Source organism: Cyprinodon tularosa, unplaced genomic scaffold (assembly GCF_016077235.1).
Source record: "Cyprinodon tularosa strain WSP-4 unplaced genomic scaffold, ASM1607723v1 ctg605, whole genome shotgun sequence".
Classification (NCBI taxonomy): Eukaryota; Metazoa; Chordata; class Actinopteri; order Cyprinodontiformes; family Cyprinodontidae; genus Cyprinodon; species Cyprinodon tularosa.
This window is the reverse complement of record NW_024039347.1, coordinates 98,752-119,734: the sequence shown is the minus strand read 5'-3', so window position 1 is coordinate 119,734 and position 20,983 is coordinate 98,752. Positions and strand designations below refer to the sequence as shown.

At 37.0% G+C, this 20,983-nt stretch overlaps 1 protein-coding gene across 1 annotated transcript in view; it reads left to right on the top strand.

The window, feature by feature from the left end:
• The window catches only part of LOC119797957 (E3 ubiquitin-protein ligase Jade-2-like), a 149,949-nt gene that overhangs the window by 34,957 nt on the left and 94,009 nt on the right, over positions 1 to 20,983 (top strand). Inside the window, exon 3 of the mRNA XM_038307247.1 lies at positions 4,010 to 4,095. Within this exon, the coding sequence (XP_038163175.1) occupies positions 4,010 to 4,095 (86 nt within the window). The remainder of the gene's footprint in view (positions 1 to 4,009; positions 4,096 to 20,983) is intronic.

Here is a 20,983-nt window from a genome sequence, read left to right as displayed (position 1 = left end):
CTTGCAAATTGCAAGCAGAGATCAAACTGTGCAGAACCCATCTTAAACACTCATTGAAGGATTTTGCAATGAATTGGTTGCAAATTAGGATTTCTAGTCATGTTAAATGTTCTCATACATATTTTAGACTAAACTATTTGATCAAGCCTAACTGATAAATCAAGTTTCCCATTTTTCAGTGAGAAGTGATTTAGAGTAATCTATTTTGGATAAACTCCTATATATTTTAGACAGTCATTTTGGAGGAATATGGCTTAATAAATCCTCATTCATTTTGTTGCATTTGTAGACCTGCTTCATTATTCTGAAATCTTTAATATAGGCCTAATCTTTTGATATTCTAGAAAATTTTATTCTGAAATCCCATATTGTTAAAATTAAGCTCCAAAATTGGATAAAATTATTTCATTCGAATAAATCTCCCAAGATTTATTTTTTAATTTTATTCCTTTCCTGTTTCATTCGGATAGGCTTATAATAGATTTGTTGTTAAAGGTGGGTGTATGGTGGCATAGTATTAGTGAAGATCCTGTCATTTTAAGAAACTCCAACCAAGCTGCCAAATATGAGCTAAACACTTTCTTGAAAGGTTTGGGAACCACTGCCCGGTGTGATATATTTTCCAACACTGCATCCATATATAAACGAGGTAGAAAAGATTTTAGTAAATTGTTGCTCTTTGATTTTGTGACTTAAAGAACAGGGGCAGATATGAGCAAATTACAAAATGGTCCAACCAATAGTAGCGTCAGGATGAAAGGTTAAAAATCATCTAAATTTATGTCCATTAGGTGTTCACAAAGAAAGATATACAGCATTTAAAAAAGGAATATTGTTACTTCTATTTGCCAATATGAGCTAAGCCCTTTTCGTGCATATACATTGTTTCTGCTCTTTAAATGAAAATCTGAAGAATATTTTAGTCATCATATTTATGTTTACAATATACTGATGCAAGTTAAAATGGTACTTACAATAAAAAAAAAATATTCCTTTATTTATCAAACCATCATTCTAAACAATGACTTATTATGTTTTTGATTCTTATTTTACTTTACAGAGATTTTTTACTTTGGGGTCAAAGGAAAAAGTATGTCTTTGTTTGCAACGTCTGGCTGAAGGAAGGATCATAGGCTGTCTAAGCTGTTCTTTTAATTGATCATGTTCTTAAAATACAGTGATTATTCAAGCAACATCTATATCCAGGTGTTGTTTAAAGTTGTTCTCTAAATTGGGTCTGAAGCTCTTTCAACATGTCATTAATAAGCAAAGAAATCAATTAAATTTAGACAGTTTAAGCACGTTTTGCACTATGCTTTTTCTTTTTAAAGCTCAACCCAAAATGTTTTGCAGCCTCATGTAGAAATACACAAGTTAACTCTGTGGCCTTATGGCAGTTTTCTGTAGTATATGATAACCTTACTCTTTCTAATGTGGGAATTATGCTTTATCATCAGTGTTTGTTGGTTGAATTCTGGTTTTCAACCCAAAGTCAAATAAGCATTTGGAGAAATGGTGAAATTTACAAAATAAGATTATAGGTTTACTTTGCAGTAGTTAAGACTAAGAATTCTGTATTTTGACGAGTAAAATGTTGGGTTAGAATGTATAATCAAACTAATTATGGTAATGGAGTTACTGGAGCTGTTTACACCTTAGACTGACCTGACCTCACATCTGTGTGTAGCCTATTTTACAGCAAGTTTAATAGGCTGTGTTTGCAGGCCTAGCTACCTCAGCCTGTGTGTAAAACTATTTCTTCTTGCTTTTTAACTCTCAGCGTCTCCTGACCTCTGCAGCCCGGATTGCAGCTGTGACTGTTCAGCAGAGGTTATCAGGTTTATAATTGAAGGATACCCATGATAATTTTGGCTGCTGGGCCTCTAAATGTGGCTTTTAATTAACACACAGCCGCGATGGTCGACTTCGTCTGCATGTTTGGCTATCTGGTCACGATGACATAGACATGCAGCTGCCATATGTTAGCCCTGTAGATGTATCCTGCACCAGACCTGTAAAAGGCTGTTGTGTGAGTGTGATCCTAATGTCCAGGAGACTAATAAATGGACCTTTTAGGCAGCTTTTTTTACTTGCAAGGGCAAACAATAAGTATTGTGTCTGACAGCTATGAAAGAATTGATAAGAATTGATTTTCCTTCCTTCCTTCCTTCCTTCCTTCCTTCCTTCCTTCCTTCCTTCCTTCCTTCCTTCCTTCCTTCCTTCCTTCCTTCCTTCCTTCCTTCCTTCCTTCCTTCCTTCCTTCCTTCCTTCCTTCCTTTTCTTCTTCTTGTGTATTATTTTTTATTAATTTCTTTCCCCTTAAGTTTTATAATTAAAAATGACGACACACATTTCTTTTAAAAACAAACTCTTATTGAGTAACACCTGGAGCTATTTAATCAATTAATGGACCAGCTCTAGGGTGCGCTGATTGGACTTTTTCACATGGCTGAAATCCAAACATCTTTTAGGGAAAGAAATATAATGATACAAAAAAAAAATATATATATAAAAAAAATAAAAACAAAACAGGCTTTTCTTTTGGTTGCACAGCCTCAAAATAATGTTTTTTAAACATTTTGACTCAGTTGCAGCATTCTGCCTTCTTGGTAACATCCCTACCTTTAATCATAGTGAATCCTATTTATCTGAATAAAGTAAAACTGCCAGTAAGAGATTAAGATATACTTAGACCAGATCAACCAATGCTTATTTGAAGTATTTTTGCTATTTGTTGATGTGTTTTCAGGGGACATGTGGCTGTCATGCTAATGCGCAGAATGATTGTAGGGTGTTTATCTTATTAGGGATGCAGTGTCACCTATGTGTGTTTTTTCCCCCCTTTGTTTTATCCCACACAGTTGAGTGGGAAGGAAGAGGTATTAAATGAGTCAATCATGGATTGTGACCATAACCCGAATATTAATATCGGATGTTTGCTCAAATGTTCATATCAACTTTCCTTTATGACAATTGCAGAATAACACATTTAAGAGTTTGTAGTAATCTACATTCAAACTAAAAGTTCCCAGAGATGTTACTGTGTGGCGGTGATGAATTTGTGGTTGAATCTGCATCCACTTTAGGAAACATGTTAAATACGTGAAAAGTTCTTCCCTGATTATGCTGTATCTGTGTTGTCTCTGTGTAGAAGAAGAAATTAGTCAATTCTGAAGTCAAATATGCCAGCAGCTTTTCCCTGAGCTCTGCTAGATGCTGAGGAGTGAAGTCAGCATGGTGGCGACACTGCTGTGGTGATGGCGGGAAATATGTTGAGTGGGAGGCATGCACACTCAGAAGTGGATGTGAAACATTAAACTAAATTTATTCTCATGGATCTTAACTCCTCTTTTAAATTGAAATAAGGTTTCTTTTCATTAGGTACACTTAGAGAAAATATCAAAACTAAGCTTTAGTTTTTTTTCCTGAAACAAGTAATGCATAGAAATGCCTTTATGGGGCTGTTGGATGTAGATGAGGAGCCTATTGGTTCCAGTGTTTGCTTAATTACAATTAAGATGTTTATTAAGCTTGTAATGGACCATAGCAGACTGAACACTTTAACCAGATGTTATTTATAGTGTCGCCACCTAATTAACCTCCTAGAGGATAGTCATTAGTTTGCCTCACTTAAGCTTGATTCTTAGTGCAGGCAGTGGACACAAACTGAGGTTGTTGGATGGCAGCTGTCATGTTTATTTTTTTAATTAAATTTATTAAGAAAAAAAAGAGACCCTCCTGAACATTTCTTTCAAGGTAATTTGATAACGATTGTTGTTCAGATTCTCTGCTGCTTAAATGATCGCTGCTCCTGAACTTATTAAACTATTATTGTTTGAGAGATGCCCATCAGATGCCAGACTATTTATGCAAGTAAAGGCCCTTCAGGCAAGGACTTGACTGCAAAAAAACCCAAAATGTTTAAAATAAAACAAAAAATGCTGAGAATAAAAGAATAAAAGAGGCTTTTTTAAGAGCATCTGTAAGTCCATAGTGTTTTCTCTTCCAGGTCAAGTGACGTCATGGTCAAGGTCCTCCAAGAATACCGGCACCAGCAGCACATGGGTCCGTCTTCAGCACAAGAAACCGTCAGAGGTCAGTGACGCTCTTGGTTCACGTTTTGTTATACAATTACCGGGGCTCTAGCTTGAATGTTTTGTGCTAATTTATGAGTTGGAGTAGTAATGTGAAAAGGTCACATTTCGTAGAACCTTCATCGTATGCTTCCTCTGGATAAAAATCTATTTAATGAGATACCAGAGAATGCAGAGGGACCAAAGCTAAATCCAATTTAAGGGCCGTTCCCTTGCCAGTTGCTATGCACTGCTGGTCAGCAGGCTGAAAAAAGTGCCCTGCAAATTTCTCTTCAGTTCAATTCAGTTTATTTATATTGCATCAATTCACAACACATATAATCTCAAGGCACTTTATAGAGACATTTCAATTAGATCATACAGTGAACAGAAAGTTTTCTAAGGAAAACCAGCCGATTGCATCGACTCATTGACTCGAAGACAATCCCTCTTTACAAGAACAGACGATAAAGCCTTTGTGATTTAGCTAAGTACCTGAATATGGTAAATGTAATTTTACTTTGAACAAAGTACCTTTTAGAACCTCAATGTTGATAGTTTTCTTTTGTAAAATCTGCCAAAGTGCAGATTCTACTGATCTCTATGCCAGTGCACAGCTTGATTCTCAGTTGCTGTTGCTGCTGTTTTGGTATACAATGATGACACAGAACAAAACATGTTCCTCCATTGTTCAAATCTCATTAAGAAATGTTGTCATAAGCTGATTGCACCTTTTTAAAATAAAATAATTTTCTTCTAACTACATCCAAGTTGGAGGTTGCAACAACAGCAGCTAATGTTGCTATATATCCATGGCACAGACCATTCTGTCAAGAGTAAATACAGCCTTTGCTAAATCAACCCCACTCGTGGATGGTAAGAATGAGATGGCTTAAACACAGGGTTGGAGCATCCATATGGTCATGATGAACGATCCCAAGTGCTCCTAAATGACCACCCTGAGCACGAAACTGGCATAATCCAGTTGGGAACCGGTGTACAGTACCAGTTGTGGCCAAGCAGTGCTTGCCACAATCACACATTCCTCCCACTCAGTCAGAGAAACGAGTTCAAGTCAGTTTATGTTGTTTATCTTTCAGCTTCACCTTCAAGAATGACTTTCTTTCTCTCTGCGCTGTAACATATGTTAGTTTAAGTTTTTTACCCATTTGGAAATAAAAAAAGGTCTTCATAAAAAGAATGAGTACTAATTTGCAGTTCATCTTGAACGTCTCTCCATCCTGCCTCCAGAGTGTCAAAAACCTAAGGGAAGTAAGCTGTTTTTTTTATTGTCTTTGCAACTTTGAGGAAAAAAAAAAAAAACTGCCCTTAAACTGTCCTGAGTGGAGCATCTGTTAGGCTCGTACATCCTCCCCCCCCATTCGCTTCCATCCAGTTAACCACAGGCTGTTGGAAGGTCCTGTCAGCAATCAGTCCCTCAGTAATTACCACTGCAGCTTTCTGCTCTGACCCAGGCCTCCGCTGAGGAGCCAGGGGCCACGGGACGCATTCCCTCTCATAATCCTGCCTCTGCGCTCATCATGTTTTTTTGCTGCATTATTTTTGTGATGGGAAAAAGGTCACATTGAAGCAAGGATCTTGCTTCACCCTTTTGAGTCAAGAAAATGATCTAGAAAAATAGGCTGTAAAATCTTTTTATTGAAATTGTTTATTCAGCTGCAGAGACGTAAGATAATAGGTGAGAGATAAGGTTTATGGACATAATATGCACCTTTCAACCAAATACACATGGTGGCTCCCAGCATTAACAGCACACTCACTGAGTAATGACCTAACACACGGCTATATTCCTCTGCTCTAGAAGCTTACCTGCACATTCATGGACAATAGGTGTTAATTTCAGCACTAGTTTTAACTTTACTTTGAACTTTGTAGTTTTAATGAAACAGAATCCTGATAAGTTTTGCAGTAAGACTGCTAATTTAAAAGCTTTTGCACTTAATCTTTATACATTTATCAGCTGATGCCGTCTGTCAAACATTTACACCTTTGCTAATGATGCAAGATTGTCAGCATTTCCAAGAAAGAACGTCTAATATTATCATGCATCAATAACTCAGGTTGGTTAAAGCTGAAATTAAATGTCAAAATTATTTCTTTCTCGATTCATTTTTTTTCTCAACAGCCTTCTCTGTTTATTCTATGCAACATGAGAGAAAAACAGAAAAGAATTATAATATTTGGAGCTCATTAAGTATTTTTTTCTAAATGTGCCAGCAACTGTTTTCACTGGTTAATTGCTTTTTTTTTTAATACAGAGAAAAATAAAATTTTGAAATTATGTACTGATTAAATTCAACACTTAAACCAGTTGTTTCTTTGGCTGCTGTCAGAGTTTAAATCCAAGTGGGGAAATACTTGCAAGTTGTTCAATTTCACTGTTTTTTTTACTCTATGAGGCGTGACGGCGATGAAAAGGCTTTCCATGTTTAACAGTGAATCATCAGGCTCAGCGAGAACTTTCAAGGTTTTTTTTGTCTTTTTTGTTTTAAGATCCTGTACTGTTTCTCTTGTATGACCTGCCGTCGTGTGTTTTTTCTCTCTTTAGTGTTAGTATAAAGTTGATTTAGTCCAGGGCTGTCACTAACATCTCCTAATTTGATTCCGAAAAGAATATTAATCCTGTTTTTAAAAATAACACCCCAAAGCTCTAACCCCGTGGTCTGCAGCCTTATTTTTCCTTACAGCCATTTCAGCTGAATAGTATTAGTCTAGAGCAACTGACCCTTAGGAAAAAGCTTAACTAATAAATATATTTTTAAATATCTAATATGTTTTTATTTCTTGATGAACAAAATAATTTTTATTGGTTTAGGTTTAAAAAAAAATTAAAACCTGCAAAAATTGAACGGATAAATTTGTTGCTGTAGGATGTTTATATTTGTGGAAAATAATAAAGTTTGCAATCAAATGAAGAGAAATGTATCAAAAGTATGATGTTTTAAAGTGATTCTCTTGTGGAAAATCAATCCAATTATTCCATGAAGAATGGAAAAAGTGTAAAGATGATAAATTCTTATGCAAAAGATAGTAGCCATTGTAGAAGTCCAAAGAGCCACATGTGGTTCTGGAGAAGGTTGCAGAGCCCGGTCTATATAATTATAGTTTGATGGTATTTTACATGATTTAACCAGGGCAAAAATAAATTGTTAAATATATAGTTTAAAGCTGTTGCTTCCCTTTATCTTTTCATTTCCTGTATGGAAAGCTAATAACTTAAACTATCTAATTTTTTTCAATTTAGTTGAAACCTTTTTTTTTTTTTATAACCACAGTTGTGATTTTATTCTGATTTTTCCTCTGCACTAACCACAAGCATGTAGATGTTTCCCTACTAGGGTTCATTTTCATGACTTTGTAGGCTTGCTTGTCCGGAGTCTATTATCGCAGGACTTCACTGTAACTGTTGTGTATTACTACTCTAATGCATGGAGCTGTGTGCCCGCTAACCCTAACCCCTTTTTTTTTTTTTTATAGTTTTTACGGCACTAGTGGCCTGTTTTTCTGACAGTAGGCTGACAGGAAAGGGGGTATGAGAGAAGGGGAGAGACATGTGGCAAAGGACCACAGGTCGGATTCGAACCCGGGTCAGCCGCGTCCAGGACTAAGACCTCCGTACATGGGTCGTGCGCTCTAACCACTACGCCCTCAGATTTCACACTTGTTAAAGGTATTGTGGAGGATTTTCATGGACCCGCCCTCTCCACTTTAAAAAACAAAAATACGTGTGCGAGAGCATGGATGAGCCCACTTCTCCTTGAGCACAAAAGTCCATTTAAAGTGTAACACAGCCCAAAACCAACTTATTTTGGATATAAAAAATATTTACTAAGCTAATTAACTGTTGCTCTGCAACTCTTGACATTGTCATGTCAAGTTTTTTCATTTGCAACATTTGTCTTGAAATAGTCGTCTTTCTGCTCTCTAAGGGTTGAACAGTGGCTGCTGCAGTTGAATTTCCCCGTTGATTCAGACTCTGCATGATTGTTCATCCCTATGTTACCGAGGCCCTACGTGTGGGCGTAAAAGCTTCTTACTCACACATACATCCGTACAGTGAGTCTTCCCATCATCCGCTGAGTCAACGCCGTAAACCAACAACCTGAGTTGATAAGGATCTGGCTGACTGGGGTCCTGAATGCCTCTCTCAATGTCTGGTGACAAAAACAATCCTCCACCTATATAAGATCCATCGTACCAACCACTCTGGTCACTGTTCTGACCACACCCACTCCCCACTGCTCACTCCCACTTTCCCTTGCCTTTTAAGACTTTGACTACTTTGGTTTATTTTAGCAGTTTGCAGTTAGGATGATCTAGGAAGCACTGATCTATCAGGGAGATTCTTCTAACGGGATTGCATCTTACCGGCACCATGAGTAGTTTTCTAGACTAGAATAAAGCTGGTGAGGGAGACACAAAGAGAAATGAGCCGTTGTTAAAACCCTTTAAGTCGGTTCACATTAAGGATCCTTTACTCTTCCTTGCTTGGATATCTACAGATATACACAGATCGTATTTAGAGGAAGTTACTTTAGTTTCATCACACCGTGGTGTTCTGAGAGAAATGGACTGAGGCAAATTAAAGGAAAAACGTTAGGGTTGAGATTTATTCTTTTTGTATTTTTAGCTATTTTTGAGAAAAATAACAGAAATTTTTCTAAATCGTGATATAAGATCCATCGTACCAACCACTCTGGTCACTGTTCTGACCACACCCACACCCCACTGCTCACTCCTACTTCCCCTTGCCTTTTAAGACTTTGACTACTTTGGTTTATTTTAGCAGTTTGCAGTTAGGATGATCTAGGAAGCACTGATCTATCAGGGAGATTCTTGTAACGGGATTGCATCTTACCGGCACCATGAGTAGTTTTCTAGACTAGAATAAAGCTGGTGAGGGAGACACAAAGAGAAATGAGCCGTTGTTAAAACCCTTTAAGTCGGTTCACATTAAGGTTCCTTTACTCTTCCTTGCTTGGATATCCACAGATATACACAGATCGTATTTAGAGGAAGTTACTTTAGTTTCATCACACCGTGGTGCTCTGGGAGAAATGGCCTGAGGCAAATTAAAGGAAGAACGGTAGGAATGAGATTTATTCTTTTGGTTCTTTTAGCTATTTTTGAGAAAAATAACAGAAGTTTTTCTAAATCGTGGAGAAGATTCAAAATCTTGAGTTTGCTCTCCCACTTTTTAAAAATAGGGGAACCAGTTGCCCTACTTGCTCTAAGGTTAATATTCCAGTGACTTTTAATGTGTGCTACCTAGGTGCAACAATCAAATCAATTTGGACCATTTGTCCTTGATTGACTGTGATGCTTGGTAAGCAGGTAGAACTGATAAACTTGTTCAACAGCATGTGCTCTCTGTCAGATGAATACAACTAATGAACCTCATCGACATGCATTATGGCATTCCTCTAATTCCTCAATTTTGTGAAAATTACAAGCTACCACTACAAGTGTTATTATTCTATAATATATATAAATCTTTATAAAAAAAAAGAAAACCACAACTTTTGGAAACCAGAGTCTAGTAAAAACCAGAAACCATCAATGGGTTACACCTGATTGATCCGCCTCTAGTTCTTGAACTTTATTTTATTGTTTCATATTTAGGGTGTATAATATATCAAATCTGTAATTATCTGAAATAAAATTATTATAACTAATTATAAGTAAATTCAAATAGTGTCAATTATTTGCTTCATAGGCTTTGCTAAAATAGCTTGTTTTGAAATGTATAAAACTTGCAGATATCATACTTTCAGGTCCCTTTTTCCCCCCTTCGAAATAAACACAAAATTCTTTTATCTTTATGAAATGTAAACTTAACTGCTCCTTGCCTGGATTTAATCTGAATAGTGGCTCAAAGTGTGTAAAAGTTTATGGAAAGATTCTCACTCTTGGTTTAGAGAGGGTTTGGCGGTCAGCATGACGGAGAAGTAATGACAACGTTGGCGTTTTCTAAAAATGATTTGTCTTTTCTTCGTTTTTCTTTAAGAAGTGGTTTAGATGGTTTCACTGAAGGACGACACAGTTACAGTTTCTTCCTTTCTACAGCTGTTTTGATCTTATTGTAGATGAGGGTTTAGCTTGAAGATGGACGTTTTTTTTTGCAGACAACAGGAAGTGATTGCTACACGCAGACAACACATATTTGGTCTACTGATTCATGGTTAAGATCTGCTGGTTGGAGTTAAAAGAAAACAAAAACAAAAGATGTTTTAAGTAAAGAGAACCTTCCTAGGATTTATATGCTTTCTGCAAAGAAATCTAAAGGTTGAGGCTTTGGAGTGCACTCTATTGATGCTGCAGTGGTGCGAAGGGAGAACCCTTTATCTCCTGAGACCAAAACAGAACTCCATTTGTTCAGAGAAATCTCCCTCTTCTTCCCTCGGGAATTTTATGACAGTTTTCATAATACTTTATCATGGTACAAGGATACACACGTTTGCTAAGAGGCATGGGGTGGTGCCTGCCTCGTATAATGAGACGGCAAGATGAATATCCTCACTTTGTACTCGGGGGATTTCCTCCCAGCTTGTGATATCGAAACTTTGCACCACACACACAGAGATGAGAGTGCCTGTATTCAAATACCCTTTCCTTTGTAAGAAACAATTTTTTTTTGTTTTCAAGCCAGTCAAACGCATTTCAGTTTTGACAGAATTTTTTGTAATTTTTCACAGGCTGAATGTGACCTTAAAGAAATCCCAAATGACAGCTTTATTTTGGTGATTTTACATTTGAGAACCATACACTGTGAAGACCAGAGCACACAGGACATGATTTTAGCATCTGATCCAACTCAAAATCATATGTTATAAAGTCGAAGCAAATATATCATTAAATTGCATGATGCTGGTAGATCGCACACAATTGCCACCTAACTGTGGTTTTGTTGCTCAGTCTGAGACCCCTAGTCTTCTCTGGTCTGACCTATGCAGCACTTTGGCATGGTTATGAATCTGACAGGAAGAGAAACTATGACTAAGAAAAAAACGTATCCACCTCTGGTGAAAATACAAATAAGATTCTTTGAATCTCAACGTAAACCAGCCAGATTTGCCCCTACATAGGTTTGTCTGGAAACACTCAAACGGGTGTAATTTATCCATGGTACAACCTTAGGAGTACAGAAAACAGTGAAAATGGGGAACAAGGGTCCCTGTCTTAGATTAAATCTAAAACTAAGTTTGGAAAACTTTACCAAAGGATCTCTGAGAATCAACCTTTAAGTGGCCACACTAAGCTATAAACTGTTCCACGGTCTTTGGTGTGGCTGCATTTTTTTAACTGTAGTTTCCAATATATTTTATATGTATTATATTTTACCTTTTCTGTTTTATTTTGATAGAAATGTTTGCAGGTTGGTTATGATGTGGTACCTTGTGTTTAGTTTGACAGCTGACATTTATATATTCTTTATTTTTCTAATTCTGACCCAGTTAAATGCAGGACATTGTTTCAACTTATTGGACGCTGGGACATACGCAAAAAACTGTGGCACAGTCCGATACAAATCAGGAAAGTTGGTTACCCTCTATGAAGTGGGTGTCATGATTGGCTAATGGAGTTAACCCACATGCAGAACACCAGGCTGGAGACTGAGAAAAGTTAACAATGTTTATTTTAGGGGAAACACACAGAGTAATATGGACAGGTGCTGGTACAGGTCCGGGACAGGTTTCACAGATATCTGAGGGGATGAGAGTTTGGTTAGCCAGGCAGTTAGATGGAATGATGAGTGGGTAATTTCTAAATGTACCTTAAAGAGGTTCAGACAGATCCTAGAGGTGGGGAACCGGTTGAGTCCAGAGATTGTGGAAGTAACAGAGAGCTCAGCAGCAGCAGCAGCGTCTAGCTTCTGGCTGGTGAGCTTCAGACGTGGGTCTTTTTCCTAGCTTTACCCTGAGAGCTGAAGGAGGAATCCAGACTTGAGATCTTCAGGTTTAACTTCCTAGCTCTCCCCTGAGAGCTGAAGGAGGAATCCAGACTAAGACCTTCAGGTTTGGCTTCCTTGGGCAGGCAGGCAGGTAGGTTTCCAGGTAAAGCTCATCCAGAGCTTCAGACTTCAGTCAGGCTTTCTGTGAGCAAAGAAAACAGAGGCAGGTTAGAATTCAGTTTCTCTCTGACTGCTGCTTATGAAGGAAGGTCTCCTGATGGGCTGATGAGCTTCAGGTGTGCTGGAAGCTCCAGCCCAGGAGACCCACAGCGCTCTCTGCTGGAGACAGATGGTAGATCTCCAGATCCCAACAGTAACCCCAGTCCTAACAGAAAACAAAATAAAAACAGAAGAGGATCCTTGGCGCCCTCTGGTGGGCAAGCCTCAGGATCCCAACAGTGGGAGTCTTTATGGGGTCAGTGTGACTGGGAAAAAAATCCCATCAGATGCAAATGAAACTCAAGTGGTAACTGCTTTCTCCTTGGGTACAATTTCTAAATGACTCAAGGTTTGTCTGGTCAAGTGGATTTATACATTTGTCATGAAAACTTTAATTTCTTAAAGGCTTCTGAATGGAGTCTGTCATTTTGTTTTTAAACCAACCCCAAAACAAAAGAAACTGCACTTGTAAAATGTAAAGATTGTCCTCATCCTTAGTTACTTTAGTTCAAATCAAAAATGCGTTATTAATCTCAAAGTGAAACTAAATTTTTAAATTTAAATTTTTTTTCTGTAGCCCTACTATAAGGGTTTCTTTAAAGTGTTGTGGATATTTTTTTTTTCTTGTATCCAAGAAGGATCTCCTCCCATGCTCTGTTGTGAAGTGAATCTGTAGAAACTATTTGGTTGTTGCGTTATGATGAGGCTAAGGTCCATTTAGTTCATTTTCTACATTGTCTTGTAAATAAAGGCCACTCAGTAATGAAGAATCCACTACTGGAGAGACTGCATTTAAAATCGAATTACAATAAGGGACAAATATCACACTTTTTTTTTTCCTGACAGATGTTTCGTGGTTTGCTAAAATGACAGAAATTAGTGCTCTGTTAGGATGAGCATTGTTACATCGGAAGAAAAGCTTATTAGCATGAGAACACCATGCAACTTACATCACATTCTTATGTTTTTCATAACATTTTTATTTATGGCTTACCTTAAATTGGTACATACCTCACAAACACTTTAAAAAAAGCAGGCGATTCTTTCATGTTCAGGTTAACTCTTTAGTTGTGCCTTTCAAAATATAAACCTCAAACTTAGATGCAAACTGATGTCAAGTTGTAAAATAGTTGTATTTATATCAGACACTCATAATAACATTTTAGACTTTTCTCACTGGAACTGACTTCACTTTGACTGTCACACTTAATGTAACGGTACTTTAAAGCTACTGGCAAGCTTCATCTGTTAAGCAGGCAAATGCAGGCTGTCTATCCAACAAATGAACAAGCAGATATACTAAAAATGTTGGTTCTGTAACATATAGAATAGAAATAAATGTTTAATCTACATTATTGCTACAAAAAGGGCTGAAACGATTAATGGGATTAGTTGTAATTAATTGAATATTGCAATAATTGTCAACTAATTTGCTAATTGATTAGTCATTATTTGGAGTATAAAGGCTAAAATATGCCTTTAGCTGACAGAGGAACCAACTTTGAGCAGTAAATATGACAAGATTGTAAAAGAAAAAAAACTTTCGTCTGTCAATATGCTCTTTACCAGGGGTGTCAAACTGGTTCCAGAAAGGGCCGAGTGGCTGCAGGTTTTCTTTCCAACCAAGCAATAGCACACCAGACTCCAGTCATTTCATAATGTCATCATGTTCAGATTGGACTCACTTGATGAGATGAGGAGTCTGGTGTGCTATTGCTTGGTTGGAAAGAAAACCTGCAGCCACAGGGCCCTTTCTGGAACCAGTTTGACATCCCTGCTCTATACAGAACTTCTCTAGTGGAAAAGTTTTAATTTCACCTGGTTTAATATCATGAAAAGTCTTCTTTAAGGAACCTTTATCTATCCGATTATTAATCAATTAACTGAAAAAATAATCGACAGAATAATCGATTTGGAAAATAATCAATAGTTGCAGCCCCAGCTATATAGTTGTATAAACATATGACAATAGATATTGTAGATAATACTGATATAATTATAATCATTACATTTGGAAAATGTTTTGGTCTAGATTTTTATCTGCCTTGTCAAACACTTTTGGTTACATTTGTGTTTGAAAAGTTCTCTATAAATTACGTAAGGCTGAGCAGGTGTTAAATATTATTCCCCTTTTGTAAGATCTTGTGCAGTGAGAACGGTTTATAAGAGGAAAACATGTATCAGGTAAGTGCTAAATGTGTTTGTATGTGAATGGGAGAAACCAATGTTGAGGAATATGACTGGCAGTAAAAAACGTGTAGAAAAAGCTTTTGTTGAAATAATCAGATTCAAAAGTTGTTTTTAACTTGAATAAAATGACCTCATCTTTGCAGGAATGTGATTAACAGTTAGCACACATAAGCTGAGAGGAATGAATCTCCATGGCCAAATGCAGGTCTGATTATCTGCACTTATTTATGGCGTTAAACAGTTCATTATTTACAGCTTGGTAATTTACAGAAAGCTGTGACTTTTAATCATTGCAACAGTTCAAACGTATGAAATATCCAATTTTCACAGCTGGGAAGTGGAATCGGTTGGTGTTAAGTGCCTGATAAACTGCAGAGGAATGGAATTTATTATTGAGATACATTTTTCACCAAATGCCACATAAAATTGGTTTGTCATGATCTTTTATTTGTTTCTTGCCTTATGTCAAAGTATTTTAATGAAATATGGAAACAGGAGGCTTTTAGAGACTGATAAGATTTCTGCAACACATTTTAGAAACTTTTCAAAGCCTAGAAAAGTCGGAGGTGATGGTTGGAGCACCTGGCTCTATATCGTCGCAGGAAGGAAGTGGTATCAGAGAGGTTACCCAACAAAGACGGAGCAGGCGCGAAGCGATCTTAGTTGTGTTTCTGCCTTCCTGTTTTTATTTGTATCTCAGTGCTACATGTTTAAATGTATTTGTGTGAAGGTGCATGTACGGTGCAATTATTCCAGTGTTTTATTATCAGTACAGCTTGCTGGAGTTCTTATCCGGTTGACCTTTAGCTGGGGAAAAAAATACATTTTTATAAGGGGCGACATAAGTGCAGTGATATTTCAGGGTTCATTTACAAACCATGACATTATAGGTATTGTAAAAGAATGTTTTACATGAATTTTATAAAATGTCAGTCGGCTAATTCAGTTTATGAGCAAGAGAAATTTTGGGTGCCAGAGGACATTGTTAAAATTTCCCATAGCTTCTAAGTAGAGACGTACCTATCAGAGTGCACAGTTGGATCTGACCCTCTGATTTTTGGATGAAATTGGTTTTTCTTGCCTAAAAATATAAGTGCTTTATTTCAGCAGTAAAGTGGCATAAACGTTTATCTTTAAGGAAATAAATGCCTGTTAGGCACGTCTCCCGAAACTACAGGGAGTTTTTATGTCATGTAGTGTTAAAAACCCTATCTTTAGAGCGTAGACATTAGCAAGGTAACTTAAGACACTGTAATGGTCACCGTGACTTATGCAGATAGTGCTAATGCATTAAAGACATTGAATTTTTTATGACAAAATGTGAGGGAGAAAAAAATCAGGAAAGATACTTAAGATACTGTTTCCAGTCCAGGAGTATAGATATGTTGTTGACACTTGACTTATAGTGGTCAATTTTCTTCACTATATTCTCTAATATTTTCTAATGTTTTCTGACTATTGGATGCAAATCAGGCATAGCAAACTGTCACTCAGAACTGCAGTTTACAAAGATTGTCTGAATGTCTCATAAGCCGATTAGAAGCATTGTGTCCTGGATGAATAGAACCTGATTGCCTGCTCCGCTTTGTTTTCATCTTTTTAGTCAACAAAAGCAATATTTTGGACTTGAGAACAGTTGCTACAATATTTTTTTAAAAGTTGAATTATATCTGTATGGAGTTAGTTATACTAACCTTGTACTCACACCTAGCCGGAATATTCACACAGATTTAAATATATTAGTTTTGGTAATGAGAAAAAAGATTTACCATGCAGGTGACAGAACAATAAATGTTTGCTATATAGTCTATTTAGTCAAACAACCTGCTTTTTCAACTATTTAAAAGATTCTCTACCTTTTATAAAGCTCGTTTGTTTGAGGTTAACCTGTTGCTGATATTAATGTCAGGGAGATTCTATATAGAAATGAAACTTAAAATCTTCTTAACTGAACTATTGCATGTATTTTTGTAACTTTTTTACTATTTAAAATAGACAGGAAAATGTAAAATGGATGAACTTAATGGATCCACCATAAGTTTTAGCTTATGTATTTAAGTCACAATGAGTTACAATATAAATTCTAATTCATTTTTTTTGTGCAGTGAAGGAACTGCATCAAAATCTGGATAAAAAGAACAGAAATTTAATATAGTTCATGTTTTATCATAGTTGATATTTTGTAGCAAATAAGCATAAAATGTCACTGCAGGACTTGAGAGTTAAGGTGCCAACAAATGGCATCCAACACTGCAGTTTACTTTGGTTTATTCAAAATTGTCTTTTCATATTGACAATATTGAGTTGAAAATGATAAACCCTTGACCTGGTCAACAAAACATTAACTTAAAGCTCAGTCCTACAGTCCTACTTAGTCAGAAAGTGTTGTTGCTTAAAATTCTTTACTGAGGTGAAAATAACACTCAAAACATCTCAAGATAAATATAAAATAAAAGCAAAAGAAAAGTCTTTAAACCAATGAAGCGGAACATTTTATGGTTCATTATTTATGGATTATCCTCCATTGTTGTCCCATTTACCTCAGATGTCACGTCCTCTAATTTAGCCTCTCTGTCTTTGGTAAATCAACCCGCCATACTTTCTTTTTGGCATCAAAACCAACCCTGATTCTTATTTTACCTTCTATTGTGTCTGTATGAAGGAAGGATCTAATGTTTGATTTTATCTTTTTCTGTGCACAGAACCTTTTCTTATACAAAATTCAGTTGAGACAATTAAGAACCTTATGAATATATATTTAATAACTTGAACAGGGAGTTATAGTTTATTAATAAGCCATTAATTTCAAGGGTAAAAAAAAATACAGTTGTCTTTCACCAATTTAGTCATTTGGACTATGTCTATTAGCAGAGTTATTAATCACCAACCAAAGATGTTGTCTGTTAATTCAAATGTTAACCAAAAGAGGGTGGATCTGGCCCTGAGTGATAAATCATTCACTTCATAAGTAACCACATAAGACCACAGGTTAAAATACTGATACCTTTATTAGCTAATAATCCCTATTGCGGTGTTATTGTATTAACTAAATGTTAATACTACTGATGTAGAGATTTTAAATACAATCCAAGCAGTGAGGCTTCAATTATTTTTAGATTAAAAATTAACAGTGAGTCAGAAAAATTAAGATGTCGCAGTCCTGGGGCAAAATGGGTTAGCTCAGATGACACCAGGAGATCCGGTTCTGAGGTAAGGCCAGCTAGGAGAGTAGATTATAAACTCACAAAATGGCTGCTACAGTGTGGCCGAAGATGAGGTTGTTTGGAACTTACGATGCTAGCCAGTCCCACTGTAGTGGCCTAACTCTTCAGACAAATGAAAAAAAAAGAAAGGTAGACTGTAAGACACAGCATGGGTCGTTTAAAGGATCAGTGGATCACAGCATGGATCAGTTGAATATGAAAGCTTCTTTCAAATAAAACACAACACATGTAAAAGTATCTTTCTCGTCCAAGCAGAGTACTTACAGTGGGGGAAATATGTATTGAACACACCACCATTTTTCTCAGTAAATATATTTCTAGAGGTACTATTGATATATTTTCACCCAATGTCAGTAACAATCCATGAAATTAACAAATACAATGAAATCAAACCATAGATGTCCAGAAATTAAGTTATTTGTAATCAAGTAAAATTACAATTTGTCAATGACAGCTTCAAGACTCCTCCTTTATGGAGAAATTAGTCGCATGCATTGCTCAGGTGTGATTTCAGCCCGTTCTTCCACACAAAAAGTCTTTAGATCTTGAAGGCTTCGTGGCCCTCTTTTATGAACTCTGATCTTTAGTTCTTTCCATAGATTTTCTATTTGATTCAAGTCAGGCGATTGGCAGGGCCATTCTAGCAGCTTTATTTTCTTTCTCTAAAGCCAATTGAGAGTTTCCCTGGTTGTTTGTTTGGGGTCAATGTCTTGCTGGAATATCCACCCACATTTAATTTTCATAGTCCTGGTAGATGGCAGAAGATTGTTATCAATAATATCTCAGTACATAATTCCATTAATCATTTCATCAACTATTTCAAGTTTACCAGTACCATATGCTAATAAACCGGCCCCACCACATGATGTTCCCACCTCCAAACGTCAATGTTGGTATGGTGTTTTTTGAAAGATCTGCAGTGCCATTTGATGTCCAAACATGATATGTATTATGGCATCCAGAGATTCTGGTCTTATCTGACCAGACTATATTATCCCAGTATATCACAGGCTTGTTTAAATGTTGAGCAGCAAACTTTAAACAATCTTCAATATGCTTTTTCTTCAGCAATTGAGTCTTGCATGGTGAGCGTTCATACAGGCCATGGCGGTGGAGTGCATTACTTATTGTTTTCTTTGAAACAATGGTACCTGCTAACTCTACATGTAGGTCTTTCTGAAGTTCTCCACAAATGGTCTTTGGCTCTTGGGCAACTCTTTTGATAATTCTTTTCAGCTCTCTGTCAGAAATCTTGAGAGAAGCCCCTGGTCGTAAATGTTCCAGATGTACTCAATCGGGTTCAGGTCTGGGGAATAGGCAGGCCATTCCATAGCTTCAATGCCTTCACCTTGTACGATCTGCTGACACATTTCTGCCGCATGAGGTTTAGCATGGACCTTGGTTTATCTTAAGGAACCCAGGGCCAACAGCACCAGCAGGTGTCAGAAAGGGTCTGAGGATCTGATCTCGGTACCTGATGACAGTCATGCTACCTCTGGTGAGCACATGGAGAAATGCCATTCCACACCATTACTGATCCACTGCCAACCATTCATGCTGAAGGATGTTGCATTGCTCTCCATGGTTCTTTCAGTGATGAATTTGCTCATACTGGTGTTCTCTGGCAAATGCCAAACATCCTGCATGGCATTGGGCTGTGAGCCCAACCCCCATCTGTGGACGTCTGGCCCTCATACCATCCTCATGGAGTTGGTTTCTAACTGTTTATGTAGACACATGCACATTAAGCGCCTGCTATAGGTCATTTTACAAAGCTCTGGCAGTGCTCCTTCTGTTCCTCCTTGAACAAATGCAAAGGTAGTGGTCCTGCCACTCTCTTGTTTCCCTCCTCCAGCCTCCTCCACGTCTCCTGGTGTACTGCCTGTCTCCTGGTAGCGCCTCCAGTCTCTGGACCCTATGCAGACAGACACAGCAAACCTTCTTGCCACAGCTCGCATTGATGTGCCAACCTGGATGAGCTGCACTACCTAAGCCACTTGTGTGGGTTGTTACCACAAGTGTGAAAGCACCACCATTATTCAAAGGTGACCAAAACATCTGCCAGAAATCATAGGTACTAGGAAATTGGCTTCCCCATCTGCAGAACCATTCTTTTATTCTTGGTAATGGCCAATAATTTCTACCTGTTCTCTACTGCATTTGAACACCCGCATGTGAAATTATCAATAAGTGTTGCACCCTAAGCGGACAGTTTGATTTCACGGATGTTATATTTAATTGAAGTTATATTGTGTTGTTTACATGTACATGTTTTTTTTTCTGAACAGTGTATATTGAGTGACATAAGTGTTGGCATAATCTTGTTTCAAACTCAAATATTCTTACTCAGGATAATTTATACACACAATACAACAAACCCTTAAATCTAGGAAAATTGTCTCCAATTTATAAACATAAATAACAGACAACATACTTAACATACGATGACTGTTTTCTATTAAAATTTAGACTGAACTGGGCTAAATGTAATTAGATGTGTATCTGACTAAATGACTGGAGGGGACAATGTTTGACTCTAATTGAAAATGAACTGGATCTGCTGGTGTAAATGTGTTTTAATTTGAATTTGTTAAGTGGTGCTATATAGCTAAATGTAATAAAAATATTTTAAAGATATTTCTAAGATAAACCTGTGTATTGTTTATTAAGCTGTTGCCCACAGTTGCCATGTTTTGGTTGCACTGTTTAGATATAGATGGTTGACTAATCATGTGTGGAGATACAGTAATGCAGTTTTTGTGAATCTTTGCAAAGCTAACAGCTGCTGTGGCTCATTAGGGTCCGATAGAAACAGCTGTGATGCTCCATAGCAACCAGATGTAAACATGTCAGAGTTGATTTTTTTTCTCTTTTCACTCAAACAAATGCATAAACTCTCACGCTGTTTGCCAAAACCGGTGTCAGGACAGAGCAGCCGGGATGGATGGCAAAGAGCTTTGCATGTCGACACATACCAGTTGGGAAATGATTGCTAACAAACATGCAGATGGACACACTGTCACACACGCACATGCATTCACACACAGCGAGCCAACATAGCCTCCAGCTGTTGTATTTAACTGACAGTATTGCTTCACCTGCCAGTTTATGCAGTTATAAAGCCAAGTCAATAACATTGCATTCCCCTATAGCTAAGATAAGTATCCAAATTAGTATATATATGTTTACAGTATATATATATATATATATATATATATATATATATATATATATATATATATATATATATATATATATATATATATATATATATATATGTATATATATATATATATATATATCCATCCATCCATCCATTTTCTTTACACGCTTGTCCCAAGTGGGGTCGCGAGGGGTGCTGGTGC